We start from the raw sequence: 18,729 nt of genomic DNA on the forward strand, positions 1-18,729 counted from the left end.
GGGCTGTTGGCCTTCGTTTCATTTGTCTATATTTTATTTTTTCAGATAATTTCTGGAAGGTGTTTGATTTCTCCAAAGTGCTTGGCACAGGGACTTGTTATGATGACAACTCAGGAAAGCTTTGGGCTGGTTGCCAGAGCTTTTAGATCTTTGGCTGAGCCAGCCCTGCCTGCCCTTTAACCTCACCTCACAAACACTCTCACTCTGTGAGGCCACACCTGCCTTCTCCCAGTCCCTCCTGCCAAACACCTTCCCTCTGCAGGGCCTTTGCATATGTTGTTTCCACTAGCAGGAACACTTTTTCCCTCTTGTTTTAACTCCTACACATCCTTCTGAAACCAGCTTAAATGCCATTTCCTTGGCCAGTCATATTATATGCTTGTGATTTTCCTTTATGATGCTTCTCACAATTATAGTTCAATAATTATGCATATGAAATTACCTGTCTATTGATGTACTAGCCTGTAGGCTCCCTGAGGCCAGGGACTGTACTTATCATGGTATCCTCAGTGTCTAGTCCAGTGTCTGCCACACGGAAGAAGCTCCATACATATTTGGTGATTGACATTATTCATGAGAAGTTAAATGCTTGGACTAGGAGATCTGAAGGTATGTAATACACTGGGGGAAAGAAGACAATTATTGTGGGGCACCTGGCTGGCTCAGTTGGTGGAGCATGTGACTGTTGATCTCAGGGTCATGAGTTCAATCCCTGTGTTGGGTGTAGTAATTACTTTAAAAAAGATGAAGAAGAAACCAATAGTTGTACCCGAGAACTTGAGAACTGGGATGGAAAGAAGGCATACCTTTCCCTCTATTCTTCTGAGTGGTCTGAATTATTCATTATGTACATGTGTCCATTAGAAAAATGTTTTAAGGGGTGCCTGGGTGGCTCAGTCGGTTAAGCGTCTGACTTCGGCTCAGGTCATGATCTCACGGTTCGTGGGTTCGAGCCCCGCGTCGGGCTCTGTGCTGACAGCTCAGAGCCTGGAGCCTGCTTCGGATTCTGTGTCTCCCTCTCTCTCTGCCCCTCCCCTGTTCATGCTCTATCTCTCTCTGTCTCAAAAATAAATAAAAAACATTAAAAAAAATTAAAAAAAAAAGAAAAATGTTTTAATCAGAAAAGAAAAAGAAGAGGAAATCAGGAGGCCCGCCTATAAGGAGAGGATATTGGAATCTAGGTCCTTGCCTGAGCTCTCTCTATACCCATTCTTCCGTTCTCACTGGTGCTCGGGAGGGACTCCAGAAATAAGTGGTCCATTGCCCTAGTAGGCCAGGTTCTGCTAGTTGTCTTCATTGCCAAGCAGGAAGTTTACTCAAACAAAGACACATGGGGAGTTACTTTGTTTTTTAAGTTTATTTATTTTGAGAGAGGTCATGAGTGGGGAAGGGGCAGAGAGAGAGAGGGAAAGAAAATCCCAAGCAGGCTCCATGGAGCCTGATGTAGGTCTTGATCCCACAAACCTCAAGATCATGAACTGAGCTGAAATCTAGAGTCAGGCGCTTAATCTACTGAGCCACTCAGGCACCCCGGGGAGTTACTTTTGATTCTGATGTTTTCTTATGCTCACACATGCCATAATAGCCTGCTCCTCCCGAGACACTGTTCTTCCTAGTTTGTCATGGGTCCTCGTCAATATCAGGTCATCTGGAGTCCCAAACCTTCAGTCCTTTTAAAAACACTGACCTTTATCTAGAAAGAAAGCAAGGGAGGAAGGGAAGGAGGAAGAAGAAAAGGAAGGATGGAAGGAAAGACAGAATGAAGAAAGGAAGGAAGCAAGGAATGGAGAAAGGGAGGAAGGAAGGGAAAAAAGGGAGGGAGGGAGGAGGAAGGGAAGAAGAAAGAGAGAAAGAAGACCTTTTTCTCCCCGTTCTGATTCTGAGATGCTGTCAAAGCAAAGGGCATGGTGGGCCTTGCCCTCATTGTCAGGACAAATTTGTTTCTATTGATTCTGTCCTTTTCAGCTTCCCCATGTGGCCACCTGCCCAAAGGCCCTGCACCAGCCTCCGCAGGGAATTCAGGGCCAGGCCTAACAAGTCTGTATCCTAGCTACCTTGGAAAACGGGAAAGGACCTTGATGAGAAAGGAGCTAGAAATAGCAGGGGAGTGTTCTGTGAGGGAGCAGGCAGACAGGAGCAGAGGACACAGCTGCCTCTGAATCTCAGCTGGAGAATGTTTGTTGGAAAAAGCTAGAGCCTTATTAGAATAGGCTTTGGGCTGAGATGACAGAAAGAGAGATTGATTCAGGAAAGGAAACAAATGTGTGGTGGACCCTCTGCTGGGTATGATGCATCATGGTAGGCTGTTTCATGTATACTAGGTCATCTCATCTTCATAAGATTCTTGAGGGCAGCAATTATTAACCCATGCAGCAGATGGGAGAACTGGGGCCCAGAAAGGCAAGTAATGCAACTAGGATGCAATCTCAAGGCTGCTCCCAAAGCCTGTTCTCTCCCAGCATACCTTGCACCTCTGAGGGCTGGTACTCCGGCCACGTTGCTGGGATACTCAGATCAGCCCTGTGGGGTCAGGCATTAGCTCTGGTCTCCAGCAGATGAATTGTGGGTGTGGTGGCTCCAGAGGCCGTTAATGAACCATCAATCAGTCAACCACCAGAACATGAATTAATCAAGAGTTTCAGCTTGGGAGTTTTACTGCTTAGGTTTGAATCTGGGCTTTGCCACAGACTAACTTGGTGTATTTCAGCCATTTAGACATTTAAGTGACCACTTAGTCTTTCCATACCTTCGTTTGTTCATCTGTGAAGTGGGCATCAGGGTGTTGTAAGGATTCATATATACGAAGTGCTCACTACAGAGCTTGGTACATGGTAGGAGACCTGTAAAGGTCAGCTCTTATTTACTGAGTGCCTACTGCATGCTAGGCCTAGGGATAGTGTTTGAAGGTGAGCAAAACAAGGCCTGGTCCCTGCTTTCTTTGGTCTCATGCAAGGGGAAACAAGTAAATAATCACACAAATAAACAGAAAGAGCTGTGTGTGAGGTACATAGTTCATATGATCAGGCAGGAAGTTGCCATCCGAAAGATGAATGGATGGAAACAAAGAGCTCCAAAGAGGCAAGGAGGAGGGCACAGGGCTCCGGGGTAAGTGAAAGGCATGTACCTGGGGTGAGAAGATACTAGATTGCCTGACTTTTTGAAGCCCTTTTGTTAGAATCCTCTGAGCCTGTGTGCTTTTGTCTATTACTCTGTGGACAAAGTCTCATCCTGAAAGCTGATCATTGGACCAAAGCCTTCACAAAGACCATCAGTGGTTCTCCCAAGTAAAGATTCTTCTGGGGCAGACTGATTAGTACTGGATCCAAGGCCAGTGAGAAGTTAAAAGGTGAGTTTTGGGTTAAGACTGAACTAGGTCTAGGTCTTTAACTTTTGGTAGGTTTCAGGTCATCTGTGGAAACTTTTCAATACATCCCAGGGCCACAATCCAGGAAGTCCCAAGTTGGTGACTTTAGGGGAGGTCTAGAAATCTCCATTTTCTCATGCTTAGCCAGGAATGAAAACCCTAGTACTGGCTGAATCCTGGCTCCATCACCGACCCTCTGGGTGGCTCTGGGCAATTTATTTAACCTCTCTGAGACCCAGTTTCTTCAATGAAAATAATACTACCTATCTATAAGGCTATTATGAAGACGAAATGATATTAATACATGAGTCCTCGGCATATAAACATTCCAAATATGGTAATTATTTTTATTAGCATTTTTGGCTAACAGTGGAATATTCTTTTGGTAAGATTGGCAGTGAGAATGATCTATTATGGGTGTCCTGACCCTTTGTTGGTTGGCAACGATTCTTATACTGGCTGCCAGGTGGATCAAACATAATCTCAAATTAAGTTCTTGTCCTTCCCTTCTCCATTTCTCTTCTTTGAATTTACTGATTTTAAGTGAACCTAACAGCACTTTGGCCTTAGGGGAATGTCAGGGTAGGAGTGAATTTATTCCTTCTACAAATCTTTATTGAGGACTACGACTGTCGGAGACTGTTCTAAGTGCAGGGGTGGGGGCAACACATAAAAAAGAAAAATTAAGGTCCTTGTATAATTATCAAATTGCTTTTCAAAAGGGAAATATCAAATTGCAGAGGTTTGAGTGCTTGAAAGAATGCTCATCTCACCTCACCTTGACTCATTTTTGGTATTATCTTTTTTTAAATCTCTACAAGATTGCTGGGAAGGGCATGTTCTCTCATTTTTATCTTCACTGGAATTTTGGCTCTATCACTTACCAGCTATGATGTGAACTTGAGCAAACTAACCACATGTTTTTTTTTTTTTTTTTAAGTTTATTTGTTTTGAGAGAGAGTGGGAGGGGAAGGGCAGAGAGAGAATCCCAAGCAGGCTCTGCATTATCAGTGCAAAGCCCCATGCGGGGCTCACAAACCGTGAGATCATGACCTGAGCTGCAGTCGGATGCTTAACCGACTGAGTCACCCAGGTGCCCCAAACTAGTCCACAGTTCTAAGCTATAGAGTCTGACAGACCAGGTTTGGGGTCTTAGGGCTCAGCCATTAGCAACTGTGTGACCTTGAGCAAGTCACTTCACTTCTTTTAGCCTCCGTTTTCCCCTTTGTATGATGATTAAGATGGACCTCGTAGGTTGCTATGAGGACTGAGTGATACCATGTCTGCAAAGCTCCTAGCAAGTAATAGTCAGTATAGTCACAAAGCCCAACATGACTGAAAGACGTGATTATTATGGCCTCCCCTTATCCTGTAGCTTCAAAATGCCAGTTTCCCTAATCCCCCACCCTGCAAATCTACAATTTAGGGATTTGAATTTCGACTTGGAGAAGGTTAATGCTGAGAAGGTTTCCCCTCAGCTTTAGAAGTCAGGCGTGATCTCCAGGAGGGCTGTGCTACTGAAAGCTGAAAGCTGGGAGATGGCCAAGTCAGAAATGAATTGTAACTCAGCCATGGGAAACTCGGTTCTAAATCCCCTATCAGGTGGAAAATTGGTGGAGTAGAGCGATGACCCCCTCGCAGCATCTGAGCTCCCACTGTGTGGAAGGTGTAGATCAAGCTGTGGATGAGAAGGAGTCAAGCAGCCCGACTACAGCCTGGTCCTCACTGGAAGTGGGGCACCAGGGCCTTCCCCGCGGGCTCAATTTGGTCTCCGGAGCTTGCTGACATTTTCCATTGAAAGAGAACACGAGAAGGGCTGGGTAGATAGAAATCCTCTTCCATATTCATGCAGGATGAAGGCAGATGTGTTGATTTCCTTTTAAATACCCGTGTCACTTCAACTGTAATTATCTTTTCCCAAATTCAAGTACAGACTGGGGCGGAGTTGAAAGGGAGAGGGTATGAATGTATAATAGAATTCTAAAAACAAAAACAAAAACACCTCATCAAATTTATAGCCAAATGCAAACTTCAGTCACTTCCTGGGACTATTATGGGCAGGCACTAACTGATGGAGAACAGGCTTTAGAGTTTATCGTATGTGAGTTCAAATCCTACAGTCCCCACTTATTAGCCGGTGCCTCTCAGAGCCTTGGTCTCCTTATCTTTTTTTTTTTTTAATGTTTATTTATTTATTTTGAGGGGGGAGGGCGGGGGGAGAGAGAGAATCCCAAGCAGGTTCAGTGCTGTTAGCATGGAGCCCGTCGTGGGTCTCGATCTCACCAACCATGGGGCTCCATCTCACTAACCACGACATCATAACCTGAGTCGAAATCAAGAGTCTTTGATTTTGTGGCGCCTGACTGAGCCACCCAGGTGCCCCATCACTCACTTTATCTTTTAAATGGGGATGATAATGGAACCGACCTCATGGGTTTTACAGAACTGAAAAGCTAAAGCATATATTAGCTCAGTGCCTTTAAAATAATAAGCTCTTAAGAAATGCCAGCTACTTTTATTACTGAGGGGGCAATGTACTGTTGGATGCAGTTGAAATGTTCAGTGTTGTTGGTATTACGAAGTCCCTCTCTTGTGGAATGATATTAGTACATAGTAATAGTGGGTTTGGTGACCTTACCTGGTAAAACGAAGGGTTGGCATCCCTAAATTTGCCCTTCAGGAGTGGAATGTAAATAACAATACCTTCCAGACAATATTGTTGTAAGAATTAAAGGAGAGAGACACGGGAGGTGCCCTACACAGATGGCCTGAGCTGGGATTCCGTGTTCTACCTGTAGCAGCTCTGTCTTACAGAAACATAATGTTGAGCCACATACTGAACTGAAAAATTTCTGATAGCCATATTAGAAACATCAAAAGACATGGGTGAAATTAATTCTAAAAGTGTTTTAAAATTTTTCCCACTAAGTCTTTAAGATCCGGGATGCATTTTATACTTACAGCACATCTCAATCTGGAGCAGGTGTATTTAATGTGTTCAATAACCACAAGAGGCTGGGGGCCCACCCTGTTGGGCAGCATAGTTTTGGAGAGTATTGGAAGCAAAGCTATAGAGAAACACTGAATCCAATTCCTCCCTTCCCTTCCGAAGTCTGAATCTTTTAGAAATGCAAAATCAAGCTATGAAAAACATCTTTCAAATTCATTTCCTCTCTTTGGGATGTCTTTTTTTCAAGTACTCATTTCCTTGGCTGACACAAAGGAAGGTATTGGGCTCTGGGTGAGCCTGGATGTGGGATGTAGATTTTTTTCTTTTTGTCTGTGACCAGCAGTTCTTGTAGGAGAGTACTTTCTAATTTTGGAATAATAGAAACCACTTATTAAGTATCCAGTACAGTGCTAAGTGATTTCCATGTATTGCTTTATTTGATCCTCACAAAGACAGTGTGAAATAGGTGCTATTAAGCTGTTTTTACAGATGGAAAATAGAAGCTCAGAGAAGTTAAGTAACTTGCCTAAAGTCACACAGCAGGGAAATGACAGGGACACTGGATCTCATTGAATTTGAACTCAGGGTCTATATTGATGAGCTTTTATGCTATTCTTTATCATTAGCAAATTGCAGAGTTAGGATTCAAATTCACCTCTGACTCCCTAGTTGATTCATACTACCAATCTGAAGCCACAAGTTTCTCAATTTAAAAGGGAATAATAGTAGTCACTTTGCAGGGTAATCCAGAGTATCAAATGAGCTAATTTACTTGCAAATCTGTACTGGAAATGGAAGTGCTTTGTCTCACTATCAGAGCTCTAGTTTTGGCCTTTCACTAGAGAGGTTCACGATCTGGTTATCATAAATTTTTGGATCCTTTAGTGACGGTGTCAGGAAGTGTGACTCCAGTGCTTGGCACAAAAGGCCAAGAAGTTAGAAAATCTGGGATGAGCCCGTGGGCCTTGCACGTCCCTGTGTGATGGAGTGCAGTGAGCACTGGGCCAGGAGTCAGGACACTTCTGTTCTAGTGGGGGCGTCTCTCGCAAGGCTAGGAAACTTTGGGCAGGTCCTTTCTCTGTAAACAATGAGAACAAGACCAGAGGGGATCTGAATTCCTTCCCAGCTCTGACCCTTCCCTCCACAGAGAAGAGGACCTCGCAGTGCGCGCGCCCGCCCCCCGCCGCTTCACGCGCGCGCGCGCACACACACACACACACACACGCAGAGTTTAAAGGCCCAGCGCATGAGCCACGTGACTACAAATGCACGCGGCGCTCTATTCCCCAGTGGGCGGAAAACGCAGGGGTGGCCTTATTATGAATGAATATCTAGCAAAACCCACAGAATTGGGGCTTCAGAGAGAAGTCACTATGGTGACCAAAGCAGAGAAAACGAGTGTGGGCTCCGAGAGCCCTCCAAGGTCTCCTGCCTTTCATTCCAGAACTCTGCCAGGCTCCCGGCACCGCGGGCTCTGCTGCGTTAGATGCCTCAAGGTCAAGGGAACAAAGAGAGAACGACAACTAAATTGGCTTGTCTATTCCCGTCTTCGTCAGCAACCACGGACCAGGGTGGGAGTGGGCTAAGCCTGCAAGGAATTCGGATTTGGATACAGGGGCCAAAAACTCCTACAGAAGGGGGTCACCTCTGAAGGTTCACTGCCTGGTGGAGTGGGGAGGGGTCAGGAGCTATGCCACCTCCAATTCAGTGCACCCAACACCCAGGTCTCCGTTTCCCGAGGAGAACTCCTTATGAATCATTTAGAGTCCCTGAAAAACTCTTCTGGGACTTGCTTCTCGCCTTCACCCAGCATGCACACCAAAGTAAAATATGTTGTGTGTTGTGACCCAACGGAGAAGGGCAGGCTGCTGAAGCCTCTGGGATCTAGGATGCGGACTCTCTTATCCCTCCTCCCCATTAGCTCCTGGGCAACCCACTCAGGCCTACTGCTCTGCACACCCTGTCCAGAGATTCCGTGTTTGGGAGGGAGGATGGCTCAGGTCATCCTGGGTGGCCCAGGTCCTGATTCCCCAGTTGGTGAGTTTCAGCCCACCTAAGGCTCTGTGCTGACAGCTGGGAGCCTGGAACCTGCTTCAGATTCTGTGCCAGTCTCTCTCTCTGCCCCTCCCCCGCTTGCACTCTGTCTCTCTCTCTCTCTCTAAAAAATAAATAAACAAATAAACATTAAAACAAACAAAAAAAGGAATCCTCCTATTAAAAGACTATCCTAGCCTTTTTTAAAAAATTCACTTAGTTATATATTTATTTGCTGAAGTAAGGATTTAAACATTTCTTAAATACATGTGCATTATAGAAAAACGAGAAAATTAGGACAACTGGGACATGCAGATGAGCAAAAAGAAAAGAAAACCCACATTGATTCTACCCCCTGGAAATAACTATTCACTTGCCTAGTCATTTGTTTATGAATTCTACAAATGTTTTTTGAAAGCCTGCCATGTGCCAGGCACTGTGCTACACATGGGAGAGATGCAGTGATGAACAAGACAGACATCACAAGGGTCTTTTTTTTTTTTTTCCTAGGTATAGCTAGGCACACATTCCTTCCTAAACCATGTGGGCTGTTTTTAAAACAAACAACTACAAATAAAACAGAGTAGGAATTTGGCATAAGAATGTACCAAAGCAGTTTAGACCTGTATTTGCATATGTAGTCAGAGCACTGGCTGGGGGTAAACACTGGAATAGCCCTAAAATAAATGCTAACACTAGTGCCTGGTCCCTGGCTTCTGGCTCAGAATTTACTTCGGATGAACCAAATGACTTCCATGCTCCCACCCAGGCCTCCAGACCTCTGGGAGGGATAATAAGAACTGTTACCACCTATAGACATGATCCAATTATTTATTTATTTATTTATTTATTTAACACTTATTTATTTTTGAGACAGAGAGAGACAGAGCATGAACGGGGGAGGGGCAGAGAGAGAGGGAGACACAGAATCGGAAGCAGGCTCCAGGCTCCGAGCCATCGGCCCAGAGCCCGACGCGGGGCTCGAACTCACGGAGCGTGAGATCGTGACCTGAGCTGAAGTCGGACGCTTAACCGACTGAGCCACCCAGGTGCCCCACATGATCCAATTTAATGTAATCTTCACAGCAGCTATTTGAGGTAGAGATGATGATGATCATTCCTGTATTACAAACGAGGAAACTGAAACAGAGGTAAATAATGAGGACAGAGGAGCAATTCTATCAAAATGATCTGGGGGTTGTGGTTTCTCAAGATTGGCCCTCGTATCACATGTACCTCTTTAGCTGACGTTTCCACCTGTTTTTCAGAAATCTTCACATAAGGTCAGGAGCTCCTTGTAATCAATGAGCAAATAGGTATTGATCTCTGATGCCTATTTTTATTTATTTTTATTTTTTTATTTTTTTAGTGATCTCTGCACCCAATGTGGGGCTCAAACTCACAACCGCAAGATCAAGAGTTGCATGCTCTTCTGACTGAGCCATCCAGGCACCCCATCCAATACCTAGATGTGCCTCAGTATCCTAATCTGTAATGGTGATAATTATGGAATGTACCTAATTAGGATATAATATGGTTTAAGTGATTTCATGCCTGATAAGAAGTAAGCACATGATAGAGATTAAATACCATTACTTGGATAAGCACTAGTCTAAGGAAGCTATAAAATGAAATCTTTTTAAGAGTCTCATAATCTAAGGGGCACCTGGGTGGCTCAGTCTGTTAAGTGTCTGACTTCAGCCCTGGTCATGATCTTGTGGCTTGTGGGTTTGAGCCCCGCGTCGGGCTCTCTGCTGATAGCTCAGAGCCTAGAGCCTGCTTCAGATTCTGTGTCTCTCTCTCTCTCTCTCTCTCTCCCCCTCCCCCGCTCATGCTCTGTCTCTCTCTGTCAAAAATAAACATTAAAAAAAAATTTAAATAAACATTGAAAAAAAGAGAGTCTCATAATCTAAGACCTGCTACCTTTAAAATGATAGAAGAACCCAACTGAGAGAAATAATCAAATACATAAATGTTCTTAGAATTTTTTTTGAGAGGGTGGATACAATCAAGGTAGAATCTAAGGTCAGGTTTAACTTGTGGGCTTGCAACTAGAAGGCTGGACAAAAAATGCACACTGATATGCCTTTTATCCAAAAATCCTGTCCTGGAGGATGGTGAAGGAAATAGAAGAAATAGCCAAGAGATCAAAGTTGCCAAGAGCACATCTTTGGAGACTCAGAGACCTGGTGCCCATCCTAATCCCATTTTCCAGCTTTAGAAGTTTTCTTTGACCTCTCCAAGGCTCCCTTTCCTTCTGGGTTCTTGCAAGGATCAGCATTCATTTCTGCAAGACACCCAGCATGAATCCTGGCCAACTATCTCCATTTGCCCAGGACTGTCCCACTTTTTTTTTTTTTAATTTTTTTTTAACGTTTTATTTATTTTTGAGACAAGGAGAGACAGAGCATAAACAGGGGAGGGTCAGAGAGAGGGAGACACAGAATCTGAAACAGGCTCCAGGCTCTGAGCTGTCAGCACAGAGCCCGACAAGGGGCTCGAACTCACGGACCGCGAGATCATGACCTGAGCCGAAGTCGGCCGCTTAACCGACTGAGCCACCCAGGCGCCCCAGGACTGTCCCACTTTTAAGCTGAATGTCCTACATTCCAGAAAACCCTTCGGTCCAGGCAAACCAAGATGGTCAACATAGAACCACCCCCTCTAAAGCAGTGTCCTTGAAGTGCAATTTTAAGGAACTATGTTGACATGGCAGCTGTTGAAAATATACAAAGAAGGGAGGGGGAGCATGTGAAAAAACACCCAAGACTGTAGACGAAGATGTCTCAGGACAGTACCCACCTTTGATGTACTTATCCTCCCCAGGCTTACCTGGCTGCTGTCTCCATCTGGCACATAGGAGGTACTCACAGATCAATGATGGCTCTCCTTATAGGGACTGTTCTCAATATTAGGATTTACCTTTGTAATATGATGGCCTCTTCCACCTGCCTATCTGAGGTGTGCATCTGTTACTAAGGGGCTGGTGGTATGGGATGTACAGCATCTACATAGAACAAGAGGCTTTAACACAGTCTGTGGATGAGTATGTGGGGTGGGGGAAGATTTAGGGAAATATCTCAAATATTTTTCATTTTCATTTTTTTAAATCTTAAAAATTTTTTTTAATGTTTATTTATTTTTTGAGAGAGAGAGAGAGACAGAGACAGAGACAGAGACAGAGTGCCAGCTGGGGAGGGGCAGAGGGAGAGGGAGACACAGAATCTGAAGCAGGCTCCAGGCTTGGAGCTGTCAGCACAGAGCCTGACGCGGGGCTTGAACTCACAAACCGTGAGATCATGACCTGAACCGAAGTCAGACACTTAACCAACTGAGCCACCCGGGCACCTGTCATTTTTAAAAATCTTTAAAGGGCGCCTGGGTGGCTCAGTCGGTTAAGCGGCCGACTTTGGCTCAGGTCACGATCTCGTGGTCTGTGAGTTCGAGCCCCGCGTCGGGCTCTGTGCTGACAGCTCAGAGACTGGAGCCTGTTTCAGATTCTGTGTCTCCCTCTCTCTGACTCTCCCCAGTTCATGCTTTGTCTCTCCCTGTCTCAAAAATAAATAAACGTTAAAAAAAAATTAAAAAAAAAATCTTTAAATTGTGTGGTAATCAGCTCCCAGTGATCCTTGCCTCTTGATACTCATGCTCTTGCATAATCTTCTCTCCTAGTGTTTGGGCTTGACCTACTGACTTGCTTCTTTTTTTTTTTTTTAAACACTTATTCATTTTTGGAGACACAGAGTGAGATAGGGCGTGAGAGGGGGTGGGGCAGAGAGAGTGGGGGGGGACACAGAATCCGAAGCAGGCTCCAGACCCTGAGCTGTCAGCACGGAGCCCGACACGGGGCTCAAACCCACGAACCACAAGATCATGATCTGAGCCAAAGTTGGATGCTTAACCCACTAAGTCACCCAAGCACCCCTTGACCTACAGACTTGCTTCTGAATAGACCATAGCACAAGTGATGAGATGCCTATTCTGAGATTAGGCTATAAATGACTGTGACTTCTCTATTGCTTGCTCCATTTTTCTCTGATGAAGCAAACTGTAAATCATGAACTGTCCTATGGACAGGCCCATGTGACAAAGAGGTGAAGGCAGCCTCTAGCCAACAGCAATGAAGGAATTGACTCCTCCAAGAATCATGTTAGTGAGCTTGGAAGTAGGCCCTTCCCTAATCTAGCTTTCAGGTGAGATTGCAGCCCCTGTTGGCATCTTGGTTACGTTTTAAGAGAGACCCTAAACAAAGGATCCAACTAAGCTATGCCTGAATTTCTGCCCAGAGGCACTGTGATAAAATACATGTATGATGTTTAAGACACTAGCAGTAGTAGATAACTAATATAAATCTATATACAGAAAAGCACACATAAGTGCATGGCTTGATGAACTTTTATAAACTGAACATTCCTGTGAAACAAGTAGGTAGATGAAGAAACAGAAACTTATCAGAATCCTAGAAAACCCTACTCATATTAGCTTGTAGTAGTCATTAGCTGAACTGTCCTGTTCCCCTTCCCTGGTCAAAAATAACCTCTATCCTGACTTCTGAGAGCATACATTTGCTTTGCTTGTTTTGGTACCTTATGTGAATGGAGTCATACAATATGTAAAATATCTTTTTTTGAGCAGATTCTCAGAGAGATCCCTTGATACATTTAGAACCACTGAGATGCATGGAAAGAGAGCCAATGATTGACATGTTTGTCACTAGTTATCAATCACTGTCTTGATCTGAGAGTAGGTGATTTGATTTTAGAAGAGAAATATTGGTTACTGGACAGAAATCGTTCTAGAAAAGGAGGAGCAATTCATTCAGTGACCATGGTTTTGCAGCCATGTTCAGTGAGTTAGTTCCTTTTGTGGTGGGTCTCTGCTCCCCATGCTATTTTTTGTCTATAATTTGATTTCCTGAGAAACCAAGCCCGGAAAAAAATAACCACAATTAGCCATATTTAAAACTCTCCATGAACCAACACCCCAGTGTTTGGGGTTTTATTTAGTCTTTCACAAGGTTGGTTAGTGGGAGTCAGAGCCCCTAGAATATGATTAACACCAGATGTAATAAGACTGAATATCTAAGGGCACCTGGCTGGCTCAGTTGGAAGAGCATCCAACTCTTAATCTTGGGGTTGTAAATTTGAGTCCCACATTGTGTACAGAGATTACTAAAGAAAATAAATAATGCTTTTTAAAAAAGACTGAATTTCTAGATCTAGTTGCTAATAATAATGGCAGTGTGCTTACTATGATTTAGGTTCTATGTTAAACACTTTACATATATCACTTAAAAACAAGCACACCCTTATGTAGTTATTATTTAGATATTTTGTAAATGAGGAAACAGAGATTAATCAACTAGCCTAAGATCATGCCCAGATCATATAGCTAGTCAGAGGCCAACTGGGGAGTCACATACAGTTTCATTCACTTCCACTTTGAGTTTTTAGCTACTGAACTGTAGTACCCCACAGAGCTCAAGATCAAAGTCTTCTTGTGACAGTGAAGATCCACTTGAGTAGTCAGCTATGTTCCTTATCCCTGCCATTTATCTGTCCATCCATTCAGTGATCTGTTTAATCACCATTTATCTACCTGCTATGGTCTGAATGTTTGTGTCCCTCCCAAATTCATATGTTGAAATCCTAAACCCTCATGTTGATGGTATTAACAGATGGGGGTCTTTGGAAGGTGATTAGGTCATGAGGGTGGGACCCTCATGAATGAGAGAAGTAAAAGAGGCCCAAGAGAGCTCCCTTGTCCCTTCCTACCATGCGAGTATATCAGAAGTCTGCAACCTGGAAGAGGGCTATCACCCAAACCATGGTGGCACCCTGAGCTTGTACTTCCAGTCTCCAGAACTGTAGGAAATACATTTCTGTTGTTTGTAAGCTACCCAGTCTGTGGCATTTCGTTCTAGAAGACTGAATGGATTAAGACATCATCCAACCTTTCAACCATCCATCCAACCCTCATCCATTCATCTAACCATCCATCTAATCTCAGATACCATGTGGCTATCCATTCCATAAACACCAAGGGCTTCTTCTATGCTGATTCTATGCCAGGAAGAGGCTGAATGCAGGGTTGACTAGGATACAACAGCTTAGGTTCCCAATAGACTTGAAACTCCCTGAGGGTAGAATCTCTTGTTTTTATATCTTCAGTACATAAAATATGATTTGGCTCTGTATTCCTTTCCAATCTTATTTCACCAAGCTATGTTCTTGCTCATTCCTCTTCAACAACAGTGGTCTCTTTCTGTTTCTGGAATGAATTAAGCCCCCTTTGGCCTAAGGACTTCAGCAATTGCTGAAGTCATACAACAGTCAATAACTGGCTCTGTCTTATCCTTTGCATTTTAGTTAAAATGTCTTATCACCAGAGGGACTTTTTCTGACCACCTTATCTAAAGAAGACACTCTCTGCCCCTCTGCTAGAAATGATTGCTTATCACTCAGCCTGTTTTTTTTATGGCATTTCTCACAATCTGTAATCATCTTGTTTACTCATTGCTTATTTTCTAACTCCCTAATTAGAAAAATAAGCCCCAGGAGGCCAGGCATTAAGTTTCTTATGTTCTTTCTACATGCCTTCGGCCTGGTAAGCCCAGTAACCGGCACATAGTAGGTCTTCAATATTTATTTGTTGAATAAATGGATGAAAGATCTTCCCAGTATTAACAAGCTTGAGGAGTACTACAAAACAAACCTGAAAGATAGAGGAGGAACAGAGAGGGCCTTGACAGACAAGCAGAAGGGGTTACGCTTGATGTGAACATAGAGACCCAGTAGAGGCTCTTGGGTTGCAGGATGAAAACGGTGATTTAGAGGGAGGACTTGGTATGCGGCAGTCTGCCATAAATGCTTAATTTAAGCGATTCACTGCAGCATCTTGCGATGAATTACTGTAAGAGTTAATCAGGTCCTAGGACCTGAGCTGCATTTTTTTTCTTCTGAGAGGTTATACAGTGTGGGAACTCAGCATGGATCTAGGAGTTTTATAGAATTATATGTAATACTTAATTGACTATAGTGAATTATAGACCAAGTGGTCGTGGTGAAAACCCTGTAAGGTGGGATCCATGTCTGTTTACTGCAGGCATCTGGCCTGCAGGAGATAAATTATTTGTTCAATGAATGAGTGAGTGGAATAGTCGTGCACCTTGGCAGAGGTGTGTTAGATTGGACCTGCTGTTAGGCATGTGACCTCTGAGATCTTTAACCTGGCTAAGGGTCAGTTTTCTCATCTGGAAAAGAGGGAGAGGATTTAATTCACAGGATTTTAAATGAGAGCTTATGGGAAAAATCTCTGACACAGACTGGACAGTCAGTAATTTCATTTCCTTCTGCTACTTTGGAGATGCTAAACCTGCCCTGACTAGGATTTCCTATTGGCTTTCCCAAGAGCCCCGTGACTTGAAATAGAACATATGGTGATATTTAGTTTTTTCCATTTTTGGTCCTTTTCAATGTAAAATTGGAATTTTGTCCCTGAAATTTACTAGCTGAGTGACCTCTTTGTGCTTCAATTTATCTCTAAAATGGGTGTAATAGTACCTACTTCATAGAAGTAGCATAAGGCTTAAATGAGATGCTATATTAAGGGTTTGTACTAGGGCCTGGTACACAGGTGCTCAATAATTGTTAGCTATGATTATTTAGAATTTCATTTTTTTACTCCCCTTAATACTGTCAACTTTTCTTTCCTCCCTCTGTTGGCAATCGCAGTGCCTACAACCTCTTCTGGAGAATAGGCTGATTCTGAGGTGCAATCTGAAATAAATGGCTTCAGTAGATTCTTCTAGACATAACAAATGAAGAGACTTAAAACAGGAAGAGCGTTAAGGTGGGAGCATTAGGACACTGAAAAGAGTTTTTGAGCCTGTGGCAGAGAGACCAGGAAAGAAAAAGGTTTAAGCAAGGAACCAGGTGCGTCCACTTTCCAGTGTATTTGGAGACAGCAAACAATGTTCACATGTAAGCCCCTAAATGCCTCAGGACTGCTCTTTGGAACATTCATCAGCTGAACACAGTGTGCATGGTGTCCCTCCTCTTTTCATTAGCATTTTCCTACTTTGAAATAAGTAGGTGCATTGTTCCTAGAAAGTGGAGAGAAGTCAAGGAAAACACTCCTGTGTGTGGGCTGGAGTGTCTGTCACGGGGTTATGGAGAATGTCTTGACATCATTCTATCTCCAACACCTAGCACGGTTCCTACCCTAGTAGGAGCTCAAAACATGTTTGAAGAATTATTTTCAAACTTTAGATGGCCTTCCAAAGAAGCTTGTCGTGCGTACACGCGGCCGCAAGCAGGTCCGCGCCTAGAAATAACATTTATTCTAAGGGCCTCCGCGCAGGGATTCTTGGGAAGCTGTTCCCCTCGCATACTCCCCTTACTCCTCCCCTCGGTCGCCTTTGAAAGAACTAGCACGCTACGTGATTCTCTCCTTTATCCCACCTCTGAAAGCCTGACTGATAATGGGCAAGAGCGTAGACCAACCATAAAACTTTAGTTCCTCTTCCAGCCAATAGAAAGAGGCGACAAGTATGTGGCTCAGCTTTTGTGACTTCCCTCGTCCCCTCACTCCTCCTCTAAGATTCAACATTTGACAACTCATCCCGCCAATGAGAAGTTCCTACTCTGCATGGAGGGGAGGGACTGACTGGGTGATAGACGCCTGCACCTGGCCAATGGAGTATCACAAGTGCGGGAGGGGTATAGGGCGCAACCAATGGCGCGGTGCCAATAACGAGCAGCAGAAAAGGGCGGGACGAAACTGTTCAAGGGAGGGAGGGGAAGGCCCAGGGAACCAAGCAGCGCTGCTGCCGCCGCTGCAGCCCGAGCTGGAGGAGGGAGAAGCCAGGAAGAAAATGGCGGCCGTGGCTGCAGAGGCGGCAGCGACTGCAGCGTCCCCCGGGGAGGGGGGCGCCGGCGAGGCCGAGCCGGAGATGGAGCCCATCCCCGGCAGCGAGGCTGGCACTGACCCCCTCCCGGTCACGGCGACTGAAGCATCTGTGCCGGACGGCGAGGCCGACGGGCAGCAGTCTTCTCCCCAGGCCGACGAGCCGCCGCTCCCGCCGCCACCGCCGCCGCCGGGGGAGCTCTCCCGCAGCCCGGAGGCGGCGGGGCCAGAGCTGGAAGCTGAGGAGAAGCTGCCCGCTCGGGTGGCGGAGCCGGCGGCAGCCGCGCCTCAGGGAGGGCCCGAGCTTCCACCTTCCCCTGCACCGCAGCCCGAGCAGCCCCCCGCTCCCGAGGAGCGCCAGGAACCGCCGCTGCCCCAGCCCGCAGCCCCGGCGCTCGTGCCGCCGGCGGGCGGGGACTCCGCGGTGTCGCAGCTGATTCCCGGCTCGGAGGTGCGGGTCACGCTGGACCACATCATTGAGGACGCGCTCGTCGTGTCGTTCCGTCTAGGGGAGAAGCTCTTCTCCGGTGTCCTCATGGATCTGTCCAAAAGGTACTGCGCCCGCCCCAGCACGCCCCCAGGCCCGCTTGGTCCCTAGGGAGGGAGCGAGCCGGGACGACCCCTGCATCCCCGGCTCCCGCCGCCTGCACGCCCTCGGGTCCCGTGCGGCGCGGGGCGCGCGCTCCGAGTGGGGCATCAGCGCGAGCCCGGGAGAGGGCGGTCCCTGCCCCAGGTGGGCGCCTGCGAGGGCAGGTGTGTCACCAGGTGGGGACGCGGGTGCCTGACGGGCTCGCGGAGCTCATCCCTCACCCCCGAGCTCCGTCCCTGACGTGGCCCTGGTGTACCCCCTCTGGGGGCTGGTGGGTTAACGCGAAATGCGGGAGTTTTGCGGAGAACCTGGTGCGGGGGTGGGGGGACGTTGCTTGTGGGACACTTTTCTTCTTAACCTTTAACGAGGTTGAAGAAAGGGGTTGTGCGTTGGGGTCCCCAGAAGGTTAACTGTCACTCCTTATAGGGGGAAGAGTATTTGTTAGAAATGAACCTCCAGACTGTTTTTCTTACTGTTAGAACTAATTCTCACTAGATAACTGTGCAATAGGGAAGCACATTTGTCTAATTGAAGTGATGGTTTTAAGAAAAGCCTAAAGAAGAGAGATTTTTTTTTTACCCTGTAATATCAAGATGGTGTGGTATAAAACTGTTCAAATATTGACTTCTAATACTGTAGATATAGTATAAATTTATGTATTAAGGGCAAGAAGGTTGAGTTCGCCCATAAGCCTTTGTCTTAGTCATTTTCATCTCTGATTTAAAATGTTTAAGGGCATTGCTTTAAACAGGTAAAGAAGGTATTCTAAGTCTAGAGTAAAGTTAATCTTTTTATTCTCTTCTTTTGCAGATATGAAGTGCAGAGACTCCCATTCACGGCTCTCCATTCTGTTTCCTGCAACAGCACACACTCTGATGGGTATCT

The 18,729-nt window shown here is 45.4% G+C and overlaps 1 protein-coding gene across 14 annotated transcripts in view; it reads left to right on the forward strand.

Annotated features, from left to right (window-relative positions):
* PWWP2A (PWWP domain containing 2A) overlaps positions 1-18,729 on the forward strand; it is a 127,456-nt gene that overhangs the window by 75,677 nt on the left and 33,050 nt on the right. For 12 of the 14 annotated variants that reach the window (XM_042993092.1, XM_042993113.1, XM_042993123.1 and 9 more), the window contains exon 1: positions 12,203-17,807. The exons of the other annotated variants lie outside the window; for them this stretch is intronic. In XM_042993092.1, coding sequence (XP_042849026.1) covers positions 16,978-17,807 — 830 coding nt within the window. In that variant the 5' untranslated portion in view covers positions 12,203-16,977. Of the gene's footprint in view, positions 1-12,202; positions 17,808-18,729 lie in introns of those variants that run through there. 14 annotated transcript variants of the gene reach the window in all.

Source organism: Panthera tigris, chromosome A1 (genome assembly GCF_018350195.1).
Source record: "Panthera tigris isolate Pti1 chromosome A1, P.tigris_Pti1_mat1.1, whole genome shotgun sequence".
Lineage (NCBI taxonomy): Eukaryota > Metazoa > Chordata > Mammalia > Carnivora > Felidae > Panthera > Panthera tigris.